A 10874-nucleotide genomic window follows, 5' to 3' on the forward strand; every position below is an offset into this window, starting at 1 on the left:
GCAGGAATAACTTCAGTTTGAACTTCAGATTTTGGCTGTAAGTGACAACTGTTTTTAATATGATTAACAGTTTCTTCAATTCTGGTGAGTTGTTTGCTAGCTGTTTGGCAAAATAGATTTTTATAATTATGTTGTTTGAATATAGGTACCATATCCCGAATGAGAATAGGATCCCTATTTTGTGATTTGTGTGGAATTTCCATATAAGCAGCAATGGCTAAAGGTTTGGTATTACTACTTAATGGTTGTAACTCCAGGGGTTGGGTTGGTGGATGGACAAAAGTAAAACTTTGACCATAGGTGGTGACCCAAGTTTTCTACATATTCTCAATGACGTTAATCTGAGATTCTGTAGGAGTGATATTTTCAACATACCACTGTAGACGTCCCTTAACGCCCCGGGAGGGAAATCCCCCGTTCTGTTCTTTATGGGCTCACTACAGTTCAGGACTCAATGTCATGGTCCTGTATCTAATCTCGCAGAGTGCGATGCAAGACAGATGAATTATCAAAGAGTCCAAATCTGGAAAATTGTTTTGGAAAACAGATTTTTTTGAAAGAAGTGCCAAACATGGACTGTTTTGCCAGATACAGAGTCGCCACCTAAATATTTTATTTTTGGGAAATTTAGGAAACCCTGACTCGTGCCTAAGGCCACGTGTCCGTCATCACCAAAGTTGCCTCGGCTCGGGAACTTGGGTACGATTGGGGAAGGTCACTTCGTGAGCACCCCCGCTCGCCCGATCAAAGATCGGCCTCTACTAACCATGATATCTAGCTTTGAAAACATTATGCGTTCTTATTCTGGTTATTATCCTAGATTTACTATGTGATGCGCACAGCATACAAGTATAGATCGGATCGCCTGAATTGGAACAGAACATTTCATGTTTGTTTTTGAAAGCGGTTTGCTACTCGCAAGTAGGCTTAAAATGTAGATTTTTCCACCCTTGGGTGGGTTTAGAAAACATGGTTTTGACACTATCTAGTGGGCTTAAAATTCACAGTCAATGCATTATTCCAATTCAGATAACCCAACCTTCACCCACAGGCATTCAGGCAGGTATATCACATAAGCAAATAGCCTCATGGTAAGCATGCTATCATGGCAGTCACTCACACGCGTGCAAGGATGCTAAAGCATAAACACTTACCGAGTACTCCAAGCCAAAACAGAAGCTATGTTAGAAATCTATGTATGATCCTAACTATACAGAAATGCCTAATGCAACACATGCAAAAATGCAACTACAATAGGCTCGGCTATTCTAAACATGGCATATGAAAGGCAACGGATAGCATGCATTCAACTCGGAATTGAAATACAAATACAGTTAGTATGATGCGCCAAGCCTGGTGCATGCAATACAGATGAATGATGCAGACATGCGAACATAAGTATGCTAATTGAAACATGCCCTAATCTAACCATCATAAGCTAGTAAATAAAAGGGAGAAAGACGTGGGGTTGGAATACATACATCACACACACGCACACTTATTACAATTGTGCCCTCGCTCGGAGGGTCCGAATAAATAATACATAACCAAAATGGATAATAACTCTCAGCCAATTATTGCACAACATTAACTAATGAACAAACTAGCTAAGTAAGCATGTAAACTACATGAATGTGACTGCCTTGGCTGTGTTTTGGATGACAATGGATGCATGCATGCTCGAGTCGCCTCGTTGGGAAATTCCATCACGATGCTCCGTCTCGCCTTTGTTTGCAATTGATTTCCGAAAGTTGCACAAGGCTCCAGAAGGCTAAAACTCCACCCTGGGAGGACTGCCAACCAGCTATTGGCTTGGGAAACACCTGCCGACCACCCTTTGTGGTGGATACCAAAAAAAGGTGGTCGGCCTGCCAGAAAACCTGGTCGGCCAACCACTTTCTGCCCCTGGATCTTGGTTTTCTACAACACAAAGCAAGAGAGAGACATGGCAAGGTATTTTCAATAAATGTGTGCACGACCACACTCCATGTCCTTGCATAAGCTCAAGGGAGTGTAGACCTCGATCCTCGTGCCACCAATCACACACCTCAATGCATGATGGTCGAGGAGTCAAATTGCACGACTCAATAGGAAATGAATGCACATATAAGCAAGTAAAGCCGACGACTCTATCATGGACAGTCAAGAGTGTCGACAATCGAGAATCGAGGCACATTTCGTCACTTGGAGTACGAAACGTCCCTCGTTTCTCGTGTTTGGACTAAACCCTACTCCAAACACAATGCAACAAATAAGGATGGCATGACATGCACAAATGCAACTAGCATGCAATCCTAACGCAATGCGACCTTGTCACACCCTAAACCCGCCCCTAAAAGTTTGGGCATGACCACCTCAAAAAAAAATGGACATAGAACCTGATAAATATAACGTATGGGGCCTGAACAGAAGCACCTGATAAACAAAAATCTATTCCATTGAGCTACCACTATCATGCCAGGATCACAACATCATAAAAGTAAATAATATACAGAAAACATACATACACATACATTGACTCCGCCCGTAATTGGGCATATAACAAAGCATATTAATGAAAGACAACCGAAGCATAAACCCCAAAAACTCAATAACAAATACATGGGCTTCAGTTAGTGCCTGGACACATCGAGGTTGACAAGAGAGAGACGAGCGTTAAGGGTTAGGACTGGCTTCCCAGTTGATCACCTACAGAAACAGACAAAATACAGAATGAGTGAAACTCAATGAATAATAGTACATAAATAATGTAAAGTGTAACCTGAATAGTAAGGCATAAGACTGCAGAAACATATGATTAACTTCATTCCATAATCACTTTAAAACAGCCATGAATTCAGTTTTCTTAACATAATAGTTTTAAACCCAGTATGAGCAGAACTTCCATAGGTCTGCAGATACAAAATGGCCATAGGCCCAGAAATGCATATATATATATATATATAACAGAACAACCTTTTGGCCTAGAAGTATATATACAGAACAGCCTTAAGTTCAATCTTGCAACATAAACATGGTGGCTATAAGCTCTTGAAACTTGTGGCACTAAGGCCCTTGAAACATATGGCATAAAGCCCTTGTAACGTATGGCACTAAGGCCCTTGAAACATATGGCATAAAGCCGCTGTGACATATGGCACTAAGGCCCTTGAAACATGATGGCTATAAGCTCTTGAAACATGGTGGCACGAGACCCTTGAAACATGGTGGCTATAAGCCCTTGAAACATGGTGGCACGAGGCCCTTGAAACATATGGCTATAAGCCCTTGAAACTTGTGGCACTAAGGCCCTTGAAACATATGGCATAAAGCCCTTGTAAAGTTGGCATGAAGCCCTTGAAAGATTGGCATTAAGCCCTTGAAAGATTGGCATTAAGCCCTTGAAAAGTTGGCATGAAAGCCCTTAAAACAAAGAACTTGTAACATACATAAACTTGTAACAACATAAACTTGTAACATACATCAACTTGTAACAACATAAACTCGTAACGTACATCAACTTGTAACATACATCAACTTGTAACAGCATAAACTTGTAACATACATAAACTTGTGACAGACTTATACTTGAAACATACCTGAACATACTTGAACTTGTAACATACTGGAAACATGCCTGAAACATACTTCAACATCATTCATTAATTCAAACGGAACATATCATAACTAGAGCATTTCTTGTTGTGTCGTGTCATTATCGTACGCTTAACAATGAGAGACTAATTCACATTCTCATGAGGGTCACATAATGATGCTAAACTTTGCACTTATATCGTAGATTCTGGATCACTTCCAATTCATAAGCAACATGACAAATTAACTTCAATTCATCTGGATACATGTAGCTACTCTTATATTTACTCAGAATCCATTCTTCAAGAATGAACATAAATTCTTTTAGGTAAATGACTTACTTTACGTGCTCTCTTATCAATAGCATACACCTTTGTTTAATCATTCTTATATGTTAACATAGTTGCCTTGCCTTGTAATTAACATAGTCCTAATGGTAACTGTTACATCATTCCCATGAGTTGACATAATTAACGTAAGGTTAACAGGACATTCCTGATAATTAGTAACGAAAAGTAAGTACATTTTCGTTAGATTATAGATGACTTTATTGGTTTCACAATTTCACAGTTCGGCCCTTGGCCTGAGGGGTTCACACATTCACAAGTTCCTTTGATGTTTTCATAATTCCACAATGTTTCTCACATAATATACATAACTTCATAAACTCTTTTGAAGTTTCCATAATATCACAGTGTTTCTCACATAGCATTTATAACATTTATGTCAACATAATTCTTACGACGAAGATTTAACATCAATAACGATAAATGGTTAAAGGTACATCAAAGTACTATTACTCACAGTATTCAGGTGCGTGGTCCGCCCTTGAAGCTAACCCTACACAAATCACGTAACCCAAACATAATCCATCATAGTACAACATCATTTAGTTCATTAACACCATTTACAATTCAATATAATTCAAAATAAACCCTTGAATCTCATTTTAACATTCCAAAATCAAGTTTATGTCATTCATATCCTTAATAGATTATTTCTCTAATTTTTCCTTTACATGATAGCATGAATTCCAACATTTATAACAAAATTCGTTCGCAAATTTTAAACATAATTTCCAAACATTTCCAAATTCCAATTAAACTTGAACACATCTAATTCAATATCTCAATTTCATTACTCTACTTTCAATTTGGACCAATTCATTGATTTTCATCATTAATCAACCTAGGGTTTCAAGGAAAATGATGATTTTTAACAAAAATTCAAACTTCTTAAATCACGACTTTTAATTCCAATTTTCCCAATAATTCTACACCTAGGATTCACAATCCATCATTTAAACCCAACAATTAACTCCCAACATCACAAACCATAAAACCCCAAATCTCAAGTTGACATAAAATGCTCAAAACCATAGATTTTGTATTTATATACTCAAAATACCACAAATCCATCCATGAATGCAAGTATTGTAAGAGAACAAGGACCCCTACCTCAAGAACCAAGCAAGGAGCAAAGCTTTGAGAAAAATCCACCAAAATCTCGAAATTCCAATCGGTTGAAAATGTTCATCTTCTTGCCTTCTTCACTTCTTGGTGGAAGATCTTGCTCAAACCTAAGGGAAATGAAGGTATTTGGGGATCAAAACCGTAGGGTTTTCGGACTTAGGGCAAGAGGAATCAAGAGAGGAAAGGAAAACATAAGAGATGATCTCAAAATCCCGTTTTTAAGCTGCTGTACCCGCTATTTCCGCTCGAGCGTCCCTATTCCCGCTCGAGCGGACCTGCTCTCAGCACAGATTCTGAAACTTCAAACCTGCGTAACTCTCCCATCCGGACTCCGTTTTAGGTTGTTCTTGTGTCCAAATTGAAGCCCCGGAAATAAGCTTTCCAATGGTTCTAACCTCACATCAAAATTCAAAATGTGGAAAAATAAAAGGGCAAATGAGTGAAGGTTGGTCGTAAACGAATTATTCAAATTAAAGTTTTTGGTCCAATCTTACTTTACCATCATATTATCATCTCAATCAATACCCCAAAATAAGGTAAAAACATTCCAAATACACGAAGAAGAACATAAAAAATGAGCCCACATGCCTCAGAAGCAAACTTAACCAGACGACCCGCTCGAGCGCCCAACCTTGCGCTCGAGCGTGCAGACCAACAAAGCAATCCGCTCGACCGTCTACTCCCCCGCTCGAGCGGGAAATCACAACTCCCAGAATCTCAAGCCGTCTGCACAATTACTGGGAACCCCAAAAGTCCGCTCGAGCGTTAACTCTTCCGCTCGAGCGGAGGGAAAAATTCTGGGTCGTCACAGACCTAATCATGCAAACATGCAAGGATAAGATGCAAACATGCTACTAGTATACACAATGCTATGAATCATATGGCATACACAATGCGACTAACAACCTAGCATACGCAATGCTATAGACTAAAATGGCATACACAATGCACGATGGACTTACACCAATATGAGTGGACCTCAGCCACACTCACATCAGTGGCCATATGATGGAAATGAGACAATCGAAACACATGCAAACATGCACGATTCAGGGGACCGATCCTAAGGCATCAAATTCCACTCTACCAAAGCATGGCAAGGGATGAAAGATGGCATACAAACATGCATTTTCCAGCTCTGAAATAATATGCTCAATGGTCCCAAATCATGGAAACATGTCACCCAATGCAAGAAATAGGCCTCGAAACTCAAAACTAGGCAAATGCATTGACTCACAAGTATGCAAAGCAAGCATTATTTGATCATGAGGCATGAAAACAGAGCCAAGGCAGTCCTAAACATGCACCAAATCAGTTTCAAGCATGGCCAAAAAATGCTAACATGAAGGGCTAAAACAACATGCGACATAGGCTAGTAAGCATGGTTTACATGGCATGTATATGAAGCACAAGAGAGGTCACCAAACCAGCCACAAATAGGAACATGGTATGCTAAAATATACCCAAATAACCACTGAAATGTAGTCAATGCATGCAAAAATGATGGGCTCCTTTGGGGGGCCATGCAAGGGGTTGTTCCACACCTATATGATGGGCACACCAAATGGAAAAACCAACTCTAGAAGTAGGTTATGAGGGTCCTAAAATCCACCAAAAAGGCCCTGGAATGGGTCAATGAAGCATGCAAATGAAAGCCCCTTTGAAAGGCCTTGAATAGGATTGTTCTACACATGCATAATAGACACTTTATATGGCCAAAGGGGCTCTCGAAAGAGTTAAGGAAGACCTACAAACTCACAAATAATGGCCTGAAACAAGACTTTGAAACATAAAAATAAGGGCTCCTTTGTAAGGCCAACAAAGCTAGTAAAGAGAACAAGGGGTGAGAGGGTCACCCCTCTTTGATTTTGAAGCTCAAAGACATATGTTAGCCACTGAAAATCCACTGGATTTCAGTGGCCAAAAGGCCAAACCAAGGCCAACACAAATGCTCTATTGCATAGCCCTAAGCTTGAGGAAATGAAGCATGCAAGGGGGAAGATGACCCCAAACAGAAAAATGACCTTGAACAAACTTGAAGACAAGTTCAAAACAAGACTTTTTTCAGTTTATGTTGAAGCCTAAAAATGCTTGCAAATATGGATAAACTATGGAGCAAAACAATGTCAAAATGGGGGAAATAGAGACTTACCCTTGAAGAGAAGAAGGCCAGCAACTTCTGGACCAAAATAGTGAGTCTTTAACCTCTGAAAATCAGCTCCAAGGTGCTTGGATGGATGGTGGAGGTGTTGTTCTAGGTGGTGTAGTGTAAATGGCCAAGAATAATGGAGTTTGGAGGCTTGGGATGTAGAGATATATGGAGGAGTGTATCTATCTTGAGACCAAAAATGTTCAACCCTTGCAAGTGGAGAGGAGGGTTGGTTTTATAGAAGAGGAGGTCCAACGCTTCTTGGAGAAGCTTCAAACAAAAGGGCCAAGCTTCTAAGAGAAGCTAAACAAAAGGGTCAAGCTTCTTGAGGAAGTTAAACCAAAGGGGTCAAGCTTCCTCAAGAAGCTTGTCAAAAGGTCAAGCTTCTCCTAGAAGTTAAGCAAAAAAGGCCAAACTTTCTTAAGAAGCCAAACAAAAGGGTCAAACCTGGAGCAAATGCCTCCCAGCTGGCACAGCTGTATGCAACTCAAGAAGGCCAAAAAGGAGATGGTTGGGCGACCAGTTCAAGTGGTCAGCCGGCCACTTGCCCTGGCCGGCCGACCAGGGTTCAAAAGGTTCAAAGCGAAATGTTGGTCGGCCATAGTAGAAAGGTGGCCTCCCAGATGAGTACAACACAGTTGTATGGTGGGAGACCAGAAATTGTGGCCCAAGATAGAGGAAAACCAGCTTTTTAGCAAGGTTCAAAAGGGTCAGGAAGAAAAGCTAGTCGGCCTACCCATATTGGTGGCCTCCCAGATGAGTACAACACAATGGTGGTATGGAAGACCAGAAATTAAGGTCCAAAAGTGAGAAAAACCAGTTTTCTATCAAGAAAATCGGCTGGAGGAAAGAGAAAATGGTTTTCAAAAGAATTGATGGTCTCCCACCATCCTACCACCTTCCAAACAGTGGAAATAGGGTCCATACCAAAAATGAATCCTAATCGATGCAAAACGAGGGTTCGGGGGCCAAAACACGCGGCCTGGGGCCCCGAAAACAGGCTGTTGGGCACCAGAGGTGGTGCGTGACCACGAAGGTGACCTCTCAGGCCACAGTGTCCCTCAAAAGAGAGGAAACGAGGTGTGTGCCAAAAATCAGAGCAAACAGAGGTAGTTAAGCGGTCTCGAATTGAGGCATACGGCCGACGACTCTAAAAACTGGAAATTGGTCTCCAAACGGGAAAAATGGCCGGTGACCACGAAACGTAACTTACGGCCACTGAGAGATGGTCTACAACACATCTCCCTCCCTTCAAGAAGAGAAAACAGAGAAAATAAGACCTGGTTCGCAAACCAAGGCAAGGCACGAAAAGGTTTCGAAGCCCGGAGGCATGGCCCTCTGCCGTGACTTTACAACCTCAGACGAGCACAATATGCAGCATCACCGAGTGCTCAATCGGTGACGTCTGAGTCTTAAGGTCGGTCAAAAATGGGTGTCTACAACCACCAAGGAAAAGACTGTAATTTTTGACGTTGTTCTAAAGGAACATAATACTGGTTATTATATTGTTCTAACTGGAGAGGGGTATGGTAACTAAAATACCATTCTCTAAATGTTCTGTATTTTTCTTTCTGTAGATCCTCATTTAAGGCTTTTCTAATTTTACTTCCTGGTGTAAAATCCATTAGATTTCAAAATTCATATCACTGGCTGTAGGGCTATAAGGCCTTTTGGATTCATAAATACCATGTGGTATTTGATTCTTTGAAAATTGAACTCCTTGAACTATAGGATCAGCTGTAGGTTCAGGTTGTTGTGTATCACTTGGAGGTTGGTCTTGAAGACATTCCTTGTAAGACGGACTCAGCTGGTTCAGATAACGATTGTCTAGAAGACTCAGGTAAATCTACTCTATAAGATGGAGCAGTTCTATAACTGGTACGAGACATACTTTTGGATAAAGACCTTTGTGGCCTTTTAAAGGTAAGGTAAAAATTTCCTCCTTGTTTCTGGATTACTTCATCCAATGTTTGTTGGACAATTGGCTGAACTGGTACAGCTTGGTTTATCTGCCATCTATCTGGAAATTTTATTTCTAGCCACGGTATCATTTTTGGCACTGCAACTTGGCTACTGAAAAGGTTGGTGTCTATAAGGACTGTATGTCCTAACTCACTCCATTTTCTGATATAAGGATTTAAAGTTGTTACAACTTTAAGATAAATTCTAGAAATTACCGCAAAGGGTGGAGATCCTAAAAGATATTCATAACCATTGGATACCACTCTAAGTTCTAAGACTTTGGACAGATTAGCATCTCTAAGTGCTATACTAAGGTTTGGATATATGTTGAAATAGACTGGACCATGTGAGAGGCTAGTTTCTATAGCTACCATAAGTGATGCTCTCAAAAAGAGACATTGACCATCTCGAAGAGTACACTACTGAAAAAAAAATGTGAGATACTAAGAAATAAAAATATTTCTTAGGGCCTTATGGGTCCTATCAAGCTATCATGTATATTATTGACACTTTTTTATGATTAAATTATGAGTATCTAGAATAATTTTTTTGATTGAAAAATGATTCAAATAATATATTAGACTCTATCTCTATATAATAGAAAGTAGTTATATGTCAGTCTATTTCGAATTGACCGTTCAACTTAAAAATCACCGATTTTTTTATATATTTTAAGTTGTTAAAAGAAAACAAACATTCATATATGTAACAGAAAAATTAGAAAATTAGATTGTTCGGAAATTTATTCAAAATATTAAATTCAATTATGTATAGTTAGCCTTACATTTGAAATAAAATCATCTAATATTTGTTTTAACATCTTGTTTGTGTTTAATTTATGCAATTGTAATATTATAGGTTGAATACTTTAGCGACGTGAGAATGGAATCAAGACTAGAGCATTTGAAGAGAGCAGCAGAGAAAGGACGCGTGGAGGCCTCATACGTGTACGGTATGATCCTCCTCTCTAGCGATGGGCAATCAACAAAACAAGGCAGAAAGCTTCTAAATGCAATGAACAATACTTGGTCAAATTCAAAGAGCTTAAGAATCCAAGAGTGCAGAGAAAGAATCAAACCCATTATTCACACAATGTGGATCAACAATCATATGGTTAGCCAACAAACAAATTTCTATTGTCATGGAAAAACTCGAAGCATCACAGTGAGGGAGACATGGAGAGGCCGCGAAGAAGAGGATGACAACATGAGCTGTGAAGCTTGTAAATGGGATAGAGAAGTCAACTTGTTCTGTAACATGTTAATGGGTAGGAGTGTTTAGATTATTTATAGAAGTTGTGCTATATAAATACAGAAATCAAATATAGGTCTCTTTTGGTAACTTGGTTAAAAGTCAGTTTATTGATTTTTTAACTTTATTCTAAAGCCTATTTTGGACAGTAACCGTATCCAAAATAGGCCTTGGAATAAAAATAGATGGACATATTACAACACATAGACAAAAATCAACACTATCAGAAGTGGGAGAAACATGGAGGAGAGGCCCGGAAGAAGAGGATGACAACATAAGTTGTCAAGGTTGTAAATGAAAGGAAGAAGTCAAACTTGCTTTGCAATGTTACTTCCAAAGATTGTTTAGATCATTTTATTTATTAATTAATTGTGATTATGGTATGTTCAACTCTATTGCTTTAATGGGACACCATATATATATATATATATATTTTAATTACCATGAGATTTGTCATGAAAGATTGC

At 39.4% G+C, this 10874-nt stretch overlaps 1 protein-coding gene across 1 annotated transcript; it reads left to right on the forward strand.

Annotated features, from left to right (window-relative positions):
• Positions 1-213: 213 nt before the first annotated feature.
• Positions 214-10437, forward strand: LOC145802442 (putative F-box protein At1g67623). Its single transcript, XM_082895157.1, has 4 exons — positions 214-228; positions 8938-9034; positions 9123-9187; positions 10015-10437. Exons 1-4 carry the CDS (start codon positions 214-216, stop codon positions 10435-10437), a joined length of 600 nt encoding a protein of 199 aa, XP_082751283.1.
• The last annotated feature ends 437 nt before the right edge of the window (positions 10438-10874 follow it).

Source organism: Camellia sinensis, chromosome 11, assembly GCF_055761805.1.
Source record: "Camellia sinensis isolate YWXY chromosome 11, ASM5576180v1, whole genome shotgun sequence".
NCBI classification, from domain to species: domain Eukaryota; kingdom Viridiplantae; phylum Streptophyta; class Magnoliopsida; order Ericales; family Theaceae; genus Camellia; species Camellia sinensis.

Bases quoted from the DNA above. Each gene is read 5' to 3' on its own strand.
- LOC145802442 (XM_082895157.1), top strand. The intron at 9,035-9,122 runs GTAAATCTACTC...TTTAAAGGTAAG, and splicing joins CGATTGTCTAGAAGACTCAG to GTAAAAATTTCCTCCTTGTT. The intron at 9,188-10,014 runs GTACAGCTTGGT...GTAATATTATAG, and splicing joins TTGGACAATTGGCTGAACTG to GTTGAATACTTTAGCGACGT.